The sequence below is a fragment of the Mustela nigripes genome, chromosome 5 (genome assembly GCF_022355385.1).
Source record: "Mustela nigripes isolate SB6536 chromosome 5, MUSNIG.SB6536, whole genome shotgun sequence".
Lineage (NCBI taxonomy): Eukaryota > Metazoa > Chordata > Mammalia > Carnivora > Mustelidae > Mustela > Mustela nigripes.
In genome coordinates this window covers 141,081,586-141,100,322 of record NC_081561.1, presented here as the reverse complement: position 1 = coordinate 141,100,322, position 18,737 = coordinate 141,081,586, and the positions used below count along the sequence as shown (strand labels likewise).

General features: G+C 51.9%; 1 protein-coding gene across 4 annotated transcripts in view; it reads right to left on the bottom strand.

Moving 5' to 3' along the window:
• TMEM181 (transmembrane protein 181) overlaps positions 1-18,737 on the bottom strand; it is a 68,570-nt gene that overhangs the window by 26,033 nt on the left and 23,800 nt on the right. For all 4 annotated transcript variants that reach the window (XM_059401354.1, XM_059401357.1, XM_059401355.1 and 1 more), the window contains 4 exons: positions 12,106-12,209; positions 5,769-5,824; positions 3,931-4,021; positions 2,637-2,758 (listed from right to left, as the gene is read on the bottom strand). In XM_059401354.1, coding sequence (XP_059257337.1) covers positions 2,637-2,758; positions 3,931-4,021; positions 5,769-5,824; positions 12,106-12,209 — 373 coding nt within the window. The remainder of the gene's footprint in view (positions 1-2,636; positions 2,759-3,930; positions 4,022-5,768; positions 5,825-12,105; positions 12,210-18,737) is intronic.

The window sequence follows — 18,737 nt, the reverse complement described above, 5'->3', positions numbered from 1 at the left end:
TCCCCACGCAGAGCCCCAGGCCCACACCCAAGGCAAAGGCTGCGGGAGCAATGGCTAGTGTGATTACACGGGTGTGTCACTGCCTGCCCAGAGCCCCTGTCTCCTGTCTTGGGCAGTTAGGAGCCAGGTCCTCTCTGCTTCCATGTGGCCAGGCAGCCAGTGACCTGGGTGCAGCCACGTGGCCTAGCACACCCCTCAGAAGGCCTCCCGCGGTCTGACAGAGCAGTCTCTGGGTGGCGCCTGTGTGAGCCACAGCTGTGAACAGGGCAGTCACCCCTACCGTGGATCAAAGGCTCCCCAAGGCTCGAATGTCTGAGGTCAGGTAGGAAAAGAGATCTGGTGTTTGCAGGAAACCTTAAAAAGATAAGCGGACAATCGGCAGGCAGGGGTGCCGGCCTAAGGGCCAGGGAAGAAGTCAGAATTGGTGAGTGTGCGTGTCGCCCTTGGTCTCTGCAAAACCAAATTCATTCCTGACAGGTCACAGGAGGTCACATGGGGACAGAGGCAGCTAAGTACTGAGCAGTACTTATTACTCAGTGAATGATCGGTGCTGCACAGGCGGCCACTTCTTACGAGCCTGGACTTTCAGAGGATGGCCTGAATTAACGAAACAGTTAAAGCTCAGCCCACAAGTACCTTCCAGTCTCTAAAAACTACGGTGAGACCACCTGACGGTGTGGGGTTTCTCCGCTCGAGCTACGGTCTGCGTATGGATCACAATCTGCCCCTGCAAATCCCTGGTGAGAACCCAGCACGGTCGCCCGCCCGGCACAGACCACTTGCTACCCGAGGTGCCCAACTAGGATAAAAGGTGGTCAGCAGCTCCAGAACAAAAAAACCCCACCTTCTTTTAAGTCAGGGCAGTGGTCCTGGGAGGGCTCAGGAGGAGCCTGCACAGAGAGAGCGGAAGAGAGAAGACCCAAGGGTGACACAGTAGAAACTGTGGGAGCGGGGAGACACCACAGCAAGCCACCAAGGGCCACTCTCGAGGTGCACAGTGTGGGGAGCACTGCCAAGAAGCAACAGGGCAGACAAGTAACCTCGCGGGCAGCCTGGCTGTTCCAAGTACAGGCCTCAGACATGGTGACCGAGTGGTCCTCGTTGGCCTGAGACTTGCCCTGGTTAGAAGAGAAAGTCCCCCATCCCGGGAAACTCCTTGGTCCTCCCAGACCAGCAGGATTAGTGACATCAGCCTTAAGATCAAGTCACCGCCCTCCGGTTCATCATCCCCCACCCGGTGCGAGCAGGAGCAAAACCAGGGGTGGAAGCTGGACTCCCGCCAGCCTGGGGGTGGAGGCGAAGCCTCGCCTGTGCGTGGTCCTTCCAGACCCTGCACCCATCGTCGCATCCATCGTCCCTCCTTTTTACGCAGCAGAACTGACCCGGCACTGACTGTACAGACAGGGCGGGTACTCGACCCCCACACTGGGCACTGCAGGGTCCCAGAACTGGTGTCCAACTTGATCCTCGCCACTCCACAAGGATGGTCAAGGAGGGCGTAGCCCCACTGTACAGATGAGGACAACGTGTCTGAGAGGCTGGCCCAGCCCTCCTCCCATGGGTAACGATGGAGGCAGAGCGAGAGTCTGGTCCTTTGTGCTGCTTCCCGAGCAACACCTGCCCAGGCCCACGAGGCAGACCAGGTCACGGAGCAGCCATCGGGGACCTTCAGGCAGATGCCCGCAGGGAGGGACCACAGATGGGGCCATCACGCAGCAGGAACCCTCCTCCACCTGGATCCTTCCTGCCCGGACAAGCAGGCCTGCGGTTCTGAACCAGGCGGCACGTGGCTGCCAAGGGCACAAGCTCTAAAAGACAAAAGCATGGGCTGAAATCCCGGCCCCTGATCTCCATGTGTGTCACCTTGGGCAAGTGCTCTGATCTGAGCCTCAGTTTCCTCTTGTGTACAACGGGGCTCCGGTAACAGGGCCTGCCCTGTAGGACTGCGCTGGGGACCGAGGGAGACCTGGATGGACGGGAAGCCTGGCATGAGGCCTGTCAGGGCAACCACTTGCCTAACCCCCAGTCTACACCTTCTCCTTCCTGATGTTCCTTGTGCTCTCCATGCGCCCCCACGACCTGCTTCGTCCCAGGGGGCCCCCTGCTCTACCCGGAGCAGTCCCACTTCTGACTCTTGGGACGCTGACAGAACATGGCACCAAGAAAATCAAAAGTGAGGGTTTCTTTCTTGCTTTGGACCACCAGGTTTCCTATCGCACAACCACACGCTACCCCCTGAAGTAGACACTCAAACAAGGAGGCCACTCTCCCTACGAGGCCCGGGCCTCAGCCCCCACAGATGCTCCAGAGCAGGAAACCCGAAGTCCTGACCAGAATGACCACAGCATAGCAGCAGACCTTCACGGGTGACAAGCAACCTGTGACAGCCATCTGTAGACACATCAGGCTATACACACACACTGAAAACAGGCATCATGTATGTGTATGCATGTGTGTGTGTGTGTGAGAGAGAGAGAGAATGTGTGTATGTTTGTAAGAACTGAGAAGGAGATCGGTGTAGAAAGCGACATGAGTGTCACCGCACCATCACTGGTATGACTGGATTCTTTTACTTAGGAAAGCAGACATGTAACAGGGTAGCACGACGAGTAACCTGACCATTCGAACACACTCACCCCTGCACAGGTGAGGGTCCTTGTCCGATTGTGAACTTTGTTATGAATGAACATGGTGGTTCCATCTTGAGCTACCCCATCGACTTTAACAGTCATGAGGAAGCTTGTCTGAATTGATGTTTCTACAAAAGAAAGAAAATCCGTGTCAGAGACCACATCAGGCACATCACACTTGCCAAGGTGAGGGCCCAGAAGGGTCCTTCAACCACCTCAGCCTCAGCACACATGTGAAAACCTCACACTTGTCTGTAAAGTAAAGCCCTTCTGTCAGGTTCTACATCCAACCTGTTACCTAGGGGCCTACGTAAAAACCTACAGTACGGGTCCACCCGTTTGGTTCATAAAAGGGCAAGCATTTCAAGGCTAATGGAATTTTATTTTTTCATTTCCCACATAAATTTCTAACTTAACTTTATACTAAAATAAAATTAATTTCTTACTTTTCTGATGACATATTTTATTTTTGTTTTTATACCCTTTGTTTAAAAAAAATCAGAGAGCAAAAAAGTACAAAGATATCATTAAACACAATCCCACCACCTAGATATAACCATAATTAACATGTCATATCTATCCTTCCAGAGCCTTTTCTAGGCGCACAAATATACACTGATACCAAATTTATTTATGTTTTTTTAAAGGGGGTTAATTTTTTTGTAATACACATTTTTCCCCACTTAACCTACTGTGGTCATGGGGTTATCTTTTCAAATTCCTTCTCAGCCAAAGCGCCTCATCTGACTCCCAGAACATGGGAGATAACGTGGGTGACCACGTCCATAACTCCAGACAAGCAGACCCGAGGCTTCAGAGACGCAGACGCAGCGGGGCACGTGCCTCAGTCTCAGCAGCCCCCGGATACTGAGGCCAGCTCCTCCTCGGCTGTGGGGCGGTCGGGTGCACGGCAGGATAGCCGGCACCCTCTAGATCCTAGCAGCACCCTCTGCCCTAGGGTGACAACTGCCATGTGTCCTTGGGGGATAGAACCATTGTCTCGAGGCAACAGAATTGAAGCCTCTCCCAGAGCCCAAGGACAAAGCTGCCACAGCAGGGGCAACACAGCGCAGCCACGGAGCTAAGCTGACCAATGCTCGCTGAGTGCTGCATCGTGACTTTTTCTGGAAGACACTGGCAGACACGTAAGGGGCTCCCAATTTGTTGCTGTTATAAAGAATAATGAGCGTCCTTGTGCTCCATCTTTGAGCACCTGTTCAAAGGGTTTAAAGCTCTCTCAATCTTTAAAATATGGTGCTTTGTACAAAGAAACACGATTCTGCAATGTCAGGCTTCCTACCTTTCGACTGATCCAGCTCCACAACACATGTCAGCCACAGCTGCTGATTATAGGTAGACAGCGGATTTGAAAGGATTTGAATTGGCTTCAGCTAAGGCAAGAAGAAAAAAGAGTTAAATAATCCATATGACCTTTTCATTAAGTCTCCCGAATACCTCATCTTAACGTACAAAATGTACATTTAGTAAAGAAAGGTTTGTGGAAGCTCTGAAACAGAAACATGTAGTTTTCCTTTAGACAAGATAAGTAAAATACTGCCTTCCAGAAAAAGAAAAGACTAATTTCCTATTGGAGTGCCCTCTGTCTCGTGAAAACCTCTAAGCAGGCGATGTCCACCACCTGTAGCCTTGGGACCATATACCTACTTAAATAGCAAGAAAAAGCCTGGAGGGAAAAAAAATTAAAAGTAGATAGGATACGGTGTAGCATAAGATAATAAATAACACCAAGGATAGATCTTCATATTCTCAAGAATCATTTCCTTGGTTCCAACATGCCATATCAGTCGCTGTCTGAGGTCTATTGTTTTCTACTTTAGGAAAGTCTTAATGCCCCTCGAGAGAAAAATTAGAGCAGACCCCACTGCCAATGACGCTTCTGTGCTGTGCGGTGAAAACCATTAATACTGGCTCCTAGCAGCCATGGGAGACAGAGGACATTGCTTAAGGAGCCACCCATGGTTCCAAAGAAATGTATCATTTGAATGCACAGTGTTTGAACATAAATACGCAGTATCTGTGTTTTGGAACTGACAGAAACGCCCTGTGACTGAAGCCTTGCCCGAAGCCATGAGCATTGAAACCCACCAGAGGGTGGCCTATCATCTTTCAAAAGTGAGCGTGATCTTTCAGGAGCAAGTCAGTTTGGTGGGACGGCTGCTGTTTATAGTGCCCCCCCCAAAAAAGGGACTTACATCCTGAGAGAAAGAAATTTTGAAAGACCTAACTATGTTCAGGAAACCCTGATAACAGCACCTCTTCAAATCAGGTCCTCAGGGCAAGAGGTAAAGAAAATCAAAAAACGCAAATATCAGTGGGCTATCCAGAGGGCCCTTTCCAACTAGCAAGAGTAAGAGGAATTAAAAGGTAAGTTTTAGGACATTTTTCTTCTTTTGCTTAATTATAGGGGTGAAAACCTACCAGAGAGCTAGGATAAGGGAGATGGGGGGAGGGTGTTGGGAATCAATCAGATTTCAACATTGTGCCATGAGAATGTGTGACAACTTGCATTCAGTTTCTAGATAAAGATATCATGTCTGGTCTGCAGCAAAAAAAGGGTTTAGTTGTTGCACTCTCACAATTAGCATTTGTTAAAGATTACTGAAACTCTCCCATTGGAAGGATCTTTGTTTTTCTCTAAAGATGGTGAAGAATCGACCACATTTAAGAAAGGAGAGAAAGAGGATTTTTTTTCATTTAAACTGAGTTCTTGCAGGAATACCAATCATCGGAAAGACCTGCTCCTGTTAGAAACCCCACACGGAGACCCGCATTAACTAGCGTAAACAGTAAGAAACAGATGCCTGCAGGAGCACTGCCAGAACGTACGGCCTAGGAAGACATGTGGGCATGAGGACTCAGGGTGAGCCAACCGGCACTTGGAAAGCAACTGCCGCTCCCTGGGCAGACAGCAGCATCTGCTCTAGCGCGGAGCTCCTGCCTCAGGAGGGAACATAATTCTAGCAAACAAGAGCTCAGAGGCCAGCATCTGACAGCAGAGTGAGCATGCGTACTGCCGAAGAAGCAAGCTGCACGGCAAGGGTGGCGCGTCCCCGGGACCCACTGAGCGACCTGAAAGTTTTTCGGGCCCTGCCAGCCGCCCCTGCGACCCAGTCTTACCTTTTTACTATTATTTAGTGAAAAATTGGCTGCAGAAGTCTGGATTACTTTGGGTCCTAAAAGTATAACAAAAAATGAGAAAAATAGGTTATACTTATATCGATAATGAATTTATTAATTATTTTTCAAATGCCAAGAAAAACTCACACATTATGTAGAGGCGGTCTTATTCTCCGGGTCTGTCCTTAGGGGACAGACACACAGACACACAACACCCACCCTGCTGCACCTCATGACTTCCTGACGCAGGTGGACAGTCTGACCACCACACACTGGGTAGGATTCCTACGGGATCTAGCTAGGCCCAAACCTCTTAAGTTTCAAGAGTGCTCGCTCGGTAGTGCTCAGATCTAAGAAATTATTTTGATACAAACACTGTATATTTTGTAACATAGAAAGATTCCTGCTAAAAAATTAAGACACATTCATCTGTTCATCCAATTAATCCAGTCTTCCAAAAATATTTATTAAGCTTAGGATATAAAATATATGAATGTATACTCAATGTAGATTCCTGAAACAGCAGATATATAAGCTTAATGGATGAAATTTTTCAGAGCTTCGGCCTCAAAGGAAAGCAGTGTGAAGCAGATTTTAATTGAATTTATTTCATTCTACAATCACGCTCAGCTGCGAGGCTAGTTTTCTGGGCTGCCTCAGTGACTGAGGATCCTCCATCTCGAGGAGGTGCACGAGTATCACAGGAGTCTGTATCCGGTTCGCAACCAATGCAGTGACGTGTGTCAGGGACGCGCTCCTGAACGCCGAGGAGGCTGCCTCTGTGTGGGGAGGAGGCGGGCAGCCACAGCGAGGCCTGTTCTGACAGAGTCACAATCCGACAAAACCCTGCTCCAGGAAATAAGGCAGTCTACTTTCTCAGAAAGAATTAAGAACTGGGAGTCCGAAGAGTCTAGACTCTAGTCTTAGCTAACTTGGCCTTCTGAGTCTCAGTCTTTACATCTGCAAAACAAGGGTGACTGGCCCAGTGGTTGCTAAGGCGCTCCTAATTCTGAAATCCTAACGACGTTATTCCCAGAGGACTCGAGACAGTGATTCTTGTCAACCTGACTGGGCCCTGGGTGCCCAGAGAGACAGCTAAAGGGGATCCCGCCGTGACTGTGGGGGGTTTCTGGATGAGATCCACATTTGAATCAGTGGACGGAGGAAAGCAGACGTCCCTGAACCATGAGGGGGCCTCATCCGGATGGCTGAAGGCCGGAATAGGGCAAAAGGCTGAGTAAGGGAGACTCTGCTCTCAGCCTGGGCTTGTGCTCGGTCTTCAAGCTGGCCCGTCGCTACTCAGCTGCTTCCAGACACAGACTGGACCTTACCTGGCTCTCCCGAGCCTCTAGCTTGGCGATTACAGATCTTGGAATTTCTCAGCCTCCATAATCATGTGAGCCAGTTCGTTATAATAAATCTCTCTTCCCCTCCACCATTGCCCCTCTCTCCCTCTCTTTCTGTGTGTGTGTGTGTGTGTGTGTGTGTGTATACATACATACATATATGCCTCCTATTGGTTCAATTTTGTTAGAGAACCCTAATACAGAATTTGGTACTGAGAGTGGTTATAGAGGAAGAGTTCTTTTTTTTTTCTTTAAAGATTTTACTTATTTGAGAGAGAGAGGGAGAGAGAATAGCAATGGGGAGGGGCAGAAGTGGGGGGTAAGAGAGAGAGAAGCAGGCTCCCCACTGAGCAGGAAGCCCGATGTAGGACTCAATCCCAGGACCTGAAAATCGTGACCTGAGCCCAAAGCAGTCGCTTAACCGATTGAGCCACCCAGGTGCCCTGAGGAAGAGTTTTTTCATACTGATTCTCGGGTTTCTGAAAGTGGTTCTCTAATCTGACCAGGTGTAAAGATGGTAATGACTCCACGTCCAGCAGTAGAGACAGCACTGGGATGGTTTGTGAAAACATGCATGGACTCCTGATCAACTACTTACGAGAAGAAGCTAAGTGACTATTTGTGATTCTTTAGAATATTTTTAAACAACAAACAGAATGAGGTTGACTGGTTGTCCCTAGTGTCCCGGGACAAAGTGACAGAAGAAAAGGTGAGCTCTGGGGTTTGAATTCCCAGCTCCAGTGCTACACAAATAATCTGACAGCTCCTGTGCGCCCAGGCGGAAGGCTTTATTGCCTGTAGCCACAAGGCTGTGTGCTGAAAACCACGCCCAGAATCTCAGCCTGCAGCTGGCTGAATTACACCACAAGCTGCACACCAGCCTCACAGGCTGCCTCACTGTTCAATGGAGGGCACTGGCTGGGAAGCAGGGAGATCCTGGTCTGGGGACAGCAGAAAGACCCCGATGAAGACGGGGGCACGGAGCTGCCGAATGTCAATGGGTCGACTTTGACACTGGAGGAGTTCTCCCCACTGCCAGCAGAAGCAGCCCTTCCGCCTCCCCTGCCTTACCCAAGCAGACAGACTCCCTTGACGGCCCCGCAAGACAATGACGATTCTGCTGAGCAACCTCCCCTCTCTGACTCTAGAACCATAACTAGACTTGAGTTCCAGCAGGGCGCCAAAGGTGAGGTACGAAGTATGGCCCATGAGGAGATACACTACATATGCTCCCAAAGAACTCCGCGAGTCTTCGGATGTACACGGAGAGAAATCCGGGGAACATGTGTGGGAGCGAACACTGGAGCTGGGAAAATGGCGGCAGGAACATGACGTTAGACTGGTCTGGATTTACGGATGCAGCCCACCAAGGAGAGATTCCGCATTGCCAACCGGAGCTCAGGGAGTTAGGAAGGACTCTAACAGTTTGGTTGGTTGGTTAAAAACCAACAAAAGGTGGTCCCCAGTAAGCAAATCAGAAATGTCACACCTGCCTTGGTTTAATGGAGAGGAAGGGATTCGGAAGCTTAGGGAAATCAGAACATTGGAGCAGATTTGTCATTTAAGACCTGCCGGGAGACTTCAGGACACAGAGATTTCACCACCACTATGAGGAATAAATCTGTCGGGGGCGGGGGGGTCCCATCACCATTAAAGAGCTCTATGACTGCCCTGCTCTGTGGTGAACCAGATCTTACAGTAGGAACCATGGTCGCTGAACTGGGGAAGCCTAGAGCAATGGGAATGACCGGGAGCAGGGGAACCAAGCAGCGGCACTCAACCACCCAAAGCAAGGTGGGCGTGGTCACTGTAATGGACAGGACAGTCAAGCAGCAATCACAAGAGTCTGGCTGGCCCAGACCTATGGGGCTGGCTAGTTGATTATGGTGTTCCTAGAAGTGAAATCTGCAGAAAGCCTACTAAAGTTGGACTTGATCTGTGTAAGCAGAAAAGTCTAAGTCAAGTGAACAAAGTCTAACCTGAATCATAAAAACAGAGAGTCATAGCTTTTCAGTAGTTTCCAGATTTGAACCACTTTGCAGACCCAAATCTCCAGAAGACTGGGTCCCATTAAGAAAGCACCCCAGTACTCAGCCAAAAATGTAGATTGCTAAATCATTCTCCCAAAGGAACCTTTAGCTTTTTTGCCAAGATAACGGCACACTGGGGAAAAGGAAATACGTGTTGGGCTCCCCTGGACAGTGGCTCTGAACTGACCCCAATTTCAGGAAACCCCAAACATCAGTGTGGTCCACCAGTCAGAGGAGCGACTTATGGAGGTCAAGTAATCAATGGGGCTTTAGCTCAGGCACGTGTCACAATGGGCCCAGTCGGTCCCTGGTCCCATCCTATGGCTGACTCCCTAGTTCCAGAAGGCATAATTGCAACAGATATACTCAGCAGCTGGCAGAATCCCCATACTGGTTCCCTGCCTTGTGGAGTGAGGGCTATTCTGGCAGGAAAGGCCAACTGGAAGACACCAGGACAGCCTCTACCTACAAAAATACAATCAAAACCAGTGTCACATTCCTAGACTGCAGACATCAGTGTTCCTATCAAGGGTGTGAAAGATTTCTCTCACCCGCATTCATGTCGCCTATATGGCCAGGGCAGAGGGTAGGTGGCTCTTGGAGAGGACAGTGGAACAGCATCAGCTAAACCCGCCGATGATTCCAACTGCCACTGCTGTACCCGCATGAACAAAGTCACACATCCTCTGGCATTCGCTCCGGCAAATACCGTTCTCTTTGTCCCTGAAAACAAGGCTCACCAGAAGCCAGGCCAGCAATACACCTTCACTTCCCTGTCCTGCCCCAAAGGTTTGTAACTCCCAGCTACACAGCATAGCTTGCACAGACCTTGGCCATCCCTCCTTGCCACAAGCCATCGTGCTGGTCCATCTCATTGTGACATTATGCCGACCAGATCTGGTGAGTAAGAAGTAGCAAACTACCCTAAACTCTCTGGTAAGACACTTGCATGTCAGCAGACAGGAAGTAAATCTGGTTAAAGGGCAGGGGCCTTCTACTTTAGTGAAATTTCCAGGGGTCCCCTGGTAGGCACCACAGAGAACTATCCCTTCTAAGGCAAGAGATAAACTGTTGTGTTTGGCTCCCCTACAATGAAAACAGAGGCATTGATGCCTGGCAGGCCTCACTTCTGTGCGTTTTAGAGACAACATGTTCCTTGTCTGAGTGTGACAATTTGGCCTATTTATCTAGTGACCCACAAAGGTGCAAGTTTTGATGGGGCCCAGAACAAGAGAAGGCTTCCCAGCAGGTCCAGGCTGCGGTGCAGGCTGCCTACGCAGGTGCCGTACGATCCGGCAGACACAGAGGTGTCTGAAATGGCAGGAGAAGACAGGGATGCAGCTCGGAGCCCTCGGCAGGGCCCTACGAATGAGTCTTCATGAGGACCCTTGGGCCTCTGGAGCAAAGCCTTGCCCTCCTCCACATATGCTCTCCTTCCAAGACACAGCTCTTGGCTTGCTGCTGGGCCTCAGCAGAGACTAAATACGTACCCACAGGCCCCCAAGCTACCATGAGACCCACACTGTCCATGGTGAGTTGAGCACACATGGCAGCACTCCAACATCAAATGGAAATGGCACCATCCGTGCAGGCCTGAGCAGGCCCTGAAGGCACAGAAAAGTCTCTCTCTATTGGTACCACATATATCCTATTGGTGTTTTTCTCTGAAGAACCCGAATTCCAGTACTCACTGGGAAGAAGGAAAGGGATGTGGGAAACCTGACCTTGTTTTTCTGATCTCAGCTGGGGTGCATCACTTCACTTCTACAAGAAGTGGAAAAGGCTGCGTATAATCACGGGACGCTGCAGCAGACAGTGGCTGAGGGACGGAACAAGAACTGGCTGAGGTCCCGTGAGATTCCAGTCGTGAGCCTCTCAATGCCTGTCCTACCCATCCTCAAAGGACAGTTAGGAAAACTGAGTAAGATGACTGCTATGTCCTACGCCAGGATTAACGTAACTTATCCCTTAGTGACGTCACAGGAAGGAAAAGAGAAAGTGGCTCCAGCAGTGGCTGTTCTCGCCATGATGTGGCTCATCAGCCGGCAAACGGCACCCACGCGGCCACCCTCATGCCCAGCTTCCGGGGTCGGTCACCAGCCCCAGGCCAGCGGGGGTTCAGAAACTCGCCTTCGGAGGCACAACTGCCTCTGGGACAGGCCAAGCCTCATGCCGTTTACGATTTAACATGAAACACCATAATTAAATAAACACCTACCAGAAATCACGCCCACTAAACAGGATACTTAAAAGGGCAAGAAGAAACAGCCGAGGCAGGTCCTGGGCTCCTACCCCCTGGATAGGGCTGAAGAGACCAGGTTGCTGGGAGCCTTACGAAAACAGGCCAACTCCTCTCGTTCTGCTTTCCATCAGTGTGAAATGGGGTTGGACTGGACCATTTCAAAGGCATTTGGGAAGCTAAGATCCTATGGTGTGGCTCTTCCCCTCAAATTGCGTGCCATGGAAGCCCGGGGCACCGGGGCCCAGAGCACAAGGCCAAAGCCAACCTGCAGGCTTCCTCCTGCCAAGAGTTCGGGGCGACACCAGAGCCGCCTCCCGGCTCCCCTTGGTTACCCCAGCCCCGTGCTCATGGCTGTCTCATGCCGCCACCCCCCCAAGAATGTGCTGCACTGGACCATTTACTGGGCTGGGGCCCCCACCAGTCACATGTTCTGGACCCAGCGGGTCCCAAGCACACCAGCGTTGACAGAAATGTCTGACTGTCCAATAAACGGTGTGCGGTCTAGGCCACCAGGTGCTGCCAAGCTGAACTCCAGCCCTGGCTGCTACAAGGGGTGGGATCCAGGTCACCCCCTGCCCAGCAGGTTCAGAATGAAGTGATGCATCACCCTCCAGCCAGGGGCCCTTAGCAGGGGACAGGGGTGGGTATAGGTTGGCCGGGCCAAAAGCCACTTGCCAGGGTGACTGGAAGTGATACAATGACCAGGAACCGCACCTTACCTCTGATCCCAACAAAGACGGTCAGGCCAAAACAGACGAAGAAGACGACAAACACGAGGACAAAGTGGCGCTTGGACAGCGTGTAGAGCCGCATGGGTGCCAGCCTGCAGAGAAGTCGGGGGTAGGGGGAGGTGAGACAGGGGGCTAAGTCCACAGGAGCCCCCAGCAACACCCCAGACTACATCAGGCCCCCCTCCCAGAAGCGGAACTACTCGAAGCCCGGGTGACCTGCCTGACAAAGCTGCCTGCGTCACCTCAGGGCCCACTGCAGAGTGGGCGACTGGCCGGCACGTCAGAACACCCCGTTCTGTAGGTGGCCGGCCAGACCCACTCCCCACGGCATGGCAGTGTGCCGAGGCGTCGGTGCCCATGACAGTGTGTTTCATTTACCAGGCCACACGTGCGGCGGCCGGACCCCCTCCACTGGCGCCCACCTCCAGCAGCCAGAGCAGAGCCTAAGGGCAAGGGCGAGGGCGACCCTGAGCCACTCCAGCCAACACGCGGAGCTGGGAGCCAGCACCATCAAGTCCAGATCGGGAACTGCGTTGCCACCAGCTGGTCCTTGGGGTGGCCCACAATGTGACATCCCCGCCTGGGGCTCCTCACCACCCCTCGCCTGCATCGGCCCCACCCCTCGCCTGCATCGGCCCTCCCGGTGAAGCTCGGCCTGACTCCGGCTCTGAGGTCTGGGGTCTGGTTCTGATGCCACTGAGCAAGCTGCCCGCACTCCTCGGTGACTTACACCAGGGGGCAGAGCACCCGAGCGGGTCCGTCCCAACACCCCCCCACAGTTAGGAGGTCCCGGCCTATTCACCCCTACTTTGTCCTCTGCTCAGAAGAAAACGGCAGTGGGGGAGGGATCAGTTCTCTTCTAGAATTCCCCACCTGAGCTGTCAGTAAACAAAAGAAAAACCCATGAAGGACGAGAAAATAAATTGAGGCTTGGCCGGCCACACGAAGTCCATCGCCAGCCCTCAGTGCTGCCTCTACACTTAGCCCAGACGTCACGTACGCACGGCGGTGTTTGCGTTCAACCCCACCACAAAGAGATGGTGGGCCAGCTGTGGCCCCCAAATGGCCAACCCCTGCCCTATAACCTAAAGTGAAGACCAAAAAATCCAAAGAGATGAAAACGAGGGGGGGGGTTGCTTTGGTTTTTAGATTATTTCTATTCCCCGACCATTTCCTGGTGTTGCAAGCTGAGACAGAAGGAGGAACTCCTGCCTCAAGAACAGCACACACACCCCAGGACAGGGAAAACCAGGCTTAGCACTGAAACTGAGGGAAAGGTTATTTGCTTTTATGGTGCCTGGTGCACGCGTGCAACCTCTCCTTTACGTGGCTCGAGATTCCAGCTCCTGAGCAGGAAGTCAGCTGGTTGGTATTTCGGGCCAAAGGTTGGAGCCCATAAGCCACCTCTGCTCAGATGTGGCTTTGCAGATTACCAAGCCAGCTCCCTCCAACAGGACTCGTCAGGCCTTTGGGTGAGTGAACTCCCGTGTTTCACAGAATGACGGCATGAGAGAAGGAATGAAGGAATGCACGCCTCTGTCATTTTCTTGGGGACACAGGTCCAAAGACCACCCACAAATGACCCTGCTATGCATGAGAAATGAGTAGCCTGACCCCAACTCCAATTTGGTACCCTAAAATTTTGTTTTAAGATTTATTTATGTATTTGAGAGAGAGAAAGAGTGTGAGAGGGGACAGTGGGGAGGAGGGGCAGAGGGCAGGAATCTCAAACACAGTCTCAGCCGAATGTGGAGCCTGACACAGGGCTCAGTCTCACAACCCTGAGATCATGACCTGACCTGAAGTCACGAGTCAGACACTTAACTGACTGAGCCACCCAGGTGCCCCAGAACCCTAAAGATTTTAAGAGACCTGAAAGCATTAAAATAGTAGAACCAGAAAAGACCTCAGAGAGGAAGTCTAAGCCCTTCCTTCGACTTACACACGGGGACACTGAGGTCCAAGACTGTGGAACACCTGCCCAAGAAGTCACAGCTCTGCCCCTGGGGGTAACTGCCAGTCCCCAGGAAGAGCTGAGGGGACCCACCCCCACGACTGCACTTCTGGGGAAAGCCCTGGGGAGGCGGGGCTGGAGTCAGAACAAGGTCCTCTTTGTCACTGCGCTGCTGTCTGCAGGTGTTGAGGCCAAGAATGCGGTTCCTCTGTGCAGTCTGCAGAAGAGAGAGCACAGGCATTTTCACTTCGAAAAAACCCAGCATGACGCTGACTGGACTAGATGTTAGGAAAGACAGCTAAAGTCTATAGTTCACAGGACTACACCCATGTCGTTCTCTTAGTTTTGATAAATGTGCCACCGTGCCGAGACGCCAGCATGAGGGGAAGCTGGCTGATGGGTGTGCAGACTCTCTGTACTCTCTCTGCCAGTCTCCTTGTAAATCTCAAGTTATTTAAAAAATTACCCAGAATCATCTACAGCACCCCTAATCTGCTGCTCTCCGGGCGACCTGCCCAGGCAGGGGCTCTGAGGGGCACGGAGGGTTCCCAGCACAGGCGAGCACCCAGAAGAGGTTACTTGGAGGCAAAAAAAAAAAAAAAAAACCAGAGTAAAAATACTTATATTTAAACCTTTGTGATGAGCAGTAAACCTTTCCAGGCTTCCTCAGCTAGGGGTCTGGGCTCCAGAGACCCCCTCCAGCCACAGGATGGCATGGGCCAGGGCTAGCACAAATAGCTCGGTTCCACGCAACTCCCCCGCACGGCTCCTTCCACTCTCAACTTTATGTCTAAACACTTTGAAGCAGTTCGCCAAAACTCTAGAGACTTCCAAAACCTCAGGAATATGTTCCTATTCAAGACAAATCAGAGGTCTACACCGTTGTTGGGTCACAGCAGCGAACCGAGAGACGCCGACATCAAGACATTAGTAGAGTCGAGCACCGCCCCCACCGGGCCTGTCCCGCTTCACATCCCCTAGTCCCGGCTGCCCCACAGCTTCCTGCTCAAACCACGATCCCAGTCATTTCTCTGCTTACCTCCCGCTTCACCTCCCACCTGAAACGCCAATGTGTTTCTAACGATCAAGCTAACCTAAACCAGCGGCCCGGGCCAGTCCCTGTGAGTAGACAGCCTATGCGCCCTCCGATCAGGCCACCAACAGAGGAATGCTCTGTAATGCTCAGAGGCAAGACTGTGATGCCCAAAAGGCATGGAGCCCACCCCAAAGAGCCCTCTGACCCAGGAGACTTAACCTAACATCCTGCCTGTCTACCTCCACTGGCACCCATCCCCTTCCGGGACCCACACTGTGCGGACTCTCCAACCCCGGGGGGTTTCCTGCTCCCTCCTTCAGGCCCCCTCCCACCTCCAAGAACTGTCCCCAAGCCCCTGTCTGCCCCGATTCTGTTCTGAGACAGTCTCCCAGGATGTTTTCACTCAGGAATCCATACCACTTTACGGTCAATAAGTTTAAACCTGAACCCATTAAAGCACAAAATAAATGAAAAAGCTGCTTAACTGCCCATTTCCTGCCTCTATCCTTTCTCCAGTCCCACATCCTGAAACCTTGGGGTCACCTCTGAGGATGCTCGCCTCTCAGTAGTCCTGCGCCTGCAGCGGGCCAGGAGGAGAGGCGCCCTGCTTCCTAACTGTTCCTTCCCAGCACAGCCACTGCGACGCCTCCCAGACGCTGCCTCTGCCGTGCTGTGCCACCGCTGGCATGCGACCCCGCACAAGAAGCCTCTGGCTCCCCACGGCCACTCCATCAAGGTTCCAGATCCCTCCCTGGGATTCCTACTGTGCTGCAGGTACCTCCATGTGAGTCACCACCTCCCCCGGCCATCACAGCTGCCTCCGAGGTAGGCACCACCACTATGCGCATTTCCCAGATGTGCTAGCTCAGGCTGAGGCAGCGTTCAAACCCAAGCATCAGCATCCGGGGCTTAAATTCTGTTTCCCAACATGGTCAAGCTGGACTCTGGACCAGTCCTTGCAAACACTGCTCTCCTGATGGGAAATGCTCTCTCTTCTCACCACCAAACCATCGAAATCGGACTCACCAGGGCGCACCTGCATGTCCCACCTCCTCCAGGAAGCTTTCCCACCCTTAGCTGCCTCTCGTATCTTTAACCTATTACAACAACACGGCCGAGTGCCTGAAGACAAAGTACCATCTATCTGTGTGGATGCCAGACACGGGGAAACACCCACACAACCTTCATTCGTTATCTCCCAAGTGTTCCCTCCAATTGGCACAAGCTACTAGGGAGCAGGGAGAGGACTCCCCCTTTCTGCAAACAGCCTGGCCAAGTCAAGCACAAGGGCTAGAAGAATCTTCTCCCTGGATAATCACAGCAGGAAGGCCTCGAGCAGCACCCTGCCAGCGCAGAACGGCTATCCCTCCTTTTTCTCTTCTCAAGGGGACCCATACGCCAGTATTCACCTCCAGGCTGCATCTCTTCTCACATGCAGGCATTTAATACACATACTGGAAAATGCTGGCCTCGCGGGAGCCCCCGGGCCTTTGGAAGACCTTTCAAATGCAATGGAACAGACCATCCCCTTATCGTAGGCCTGGACTTTTTAGGTCCCTTCTAAATTAACCTCAATTTTGTGGGTGATTTAAAATATCACAGACATCTTTTCTAGAGAAACTAAAAACACCTTTACTTAAAAGCCAGTCCCCCCCATGCACAGCCACAATCCAGTCACCGTCAGCCATGTTGGCCCGTCCTGCGCATACTTCTAACCAGTTCCCAAGGAACCGCTTCCAAGTTCCCTGAAGCCTGTGCAGCCATCCAGACCCACAACAAAGCAGGAGAACCACCCTGCAGAGCTCAGTGCGGCAGGACGCCTGTGCTGTCTTGCTGGGACACACCTGCACGGCGCTGCCCTTTGCCCTCTTCCCTTTCCAGCTCTCCCTCCCCAGTGACCTCCTCCTGCTTCAGGCTTTGGAGACAAAGCAGGTGCGAACAATTCCCCGTTCAGAGTTCAGCCCAGCCGAGCCCCAGACGGACGGAAACGCCTACCTGACCCTCCCACTTGGCTATCCAGTAGGCAGCTCTGAGTGTGATGCCTCCAAAGACAGACTCCCGAGCTTCCGCTGACCCCCTCCTGCACTGTTCCCAGCCCCAGGAAGTGGCCCCTCCAGCCTTCCAGGGGCTCAGGCCAAGGACTCAGTCATCCTTTGACCTCTGTCTTCTCCTCACTCCCCACATCGAATGCATCCACAAAGCCTCCCTTCTATAGGGAGTCTCGGTCCATCCCAGCTCTCCAGTCAGGCCCTGCCATGTTTCACTGGACTGCAGTGGCCTCCCCTCATCTTCCTGTTTCTGGGCTTGGCACCCACACTCTGCTCTCCACACAGCTGTTCCGAAAGCCAGGTGCATTCGCTCTCAGTCCAGAACTCTCTGGTGGCTTCCTTATCACCGTGAGTGACAGCCAAACACTTCACGACCAACTGTTGTTGACTCGCCTATGAACATGTTTATGGGTATTTCTTTGAACACAACTCTCCCACCATAATCCCTTCATTCTAAAGAAAGAACAGGAGCCATGGCAGATGAAGGGATTTTCTCTGGGGCAGGGCAGAGGCGCCACAGCTATCTGTCGACTCCCCTCCCCAGCTCCCCTGCCAGGGAGACCAGCCCCGCTCCCCACAACGCAGAACCTAAGGGAAACCTGCCAGGCACCTCGAGAAAAGGTTTCCCTGCCTAGTGACAGGATAGGTGGGAGGGAAGGGCCTCCTCTGTCTTCAGTGGGCACAACCGTGCAGGGAAGCGCTGAGTGGCTGTGGCCACATGACCCCTAAAAGGATGGACCCTGCAACAGGCCAGGACTGAGGACCAAAGATGGAAGCCACTTAGGCCACCAGGGACACGGAGCCACTGAATTAACCCACAGCTCATTAATTATGAATTAACCATAATTAATTAACCCTATATTAGCTACTAAATTAATTAAGGGACAAGCTTACTTCAACTTGTGGACACCCCATTGCGTAAGCCACTTCTCATGGGTATTCTATTGAAACCAAAAGCTTCCTCTTCAATACGCATACCAGAAAAAGAAAAACCACAATTAAAAATGAAACACAAGATACTAAGTCACACAGCTTTAGAAACCTCCCAGTCCAAGGCATCTGCAACTGTCCTGTCACAGTGTGAGACAGCCACCAAGCATCTTAGTCACTAAGACGCTGGCCTTCCTAGTTCCATCAATGATTGGTCACTGAGTACTTCTCCTCCTCTTGGCCCCCAGGCACCCATTGTTCTCCGCCCAGCCAGGGTCCTGCCTCCCCTGAGGCCGTCCCCAATCACTCTGAGAAGGCAACTGTCCCCTCAAATGCAGGACAGGAGGCATGTGCCCATTTCTGGATTTCAGTGTGGGTGACAACCGTTCACAGACTTCCACTCCTCTCCCGACCTGGAGCTCCCCTCTGGTCTTTCAGAGCCCAGTGCTGAGCCTTACAAATCGCAGGCCATTAACTCTAGATTCCTTAGTCCAAAGACTATTGATTCCTACCATTTCTATGCAAGATTCCCTGGTTTTACTTTCATTTCCTCCATATTCTACTATTTTTCCTGCTACGATAGAGTACAGACACTGAATTGCAAACTTTAACTTTTTCTCCCACTATTGTCTTTTCATGTTTTTTTTTTTTT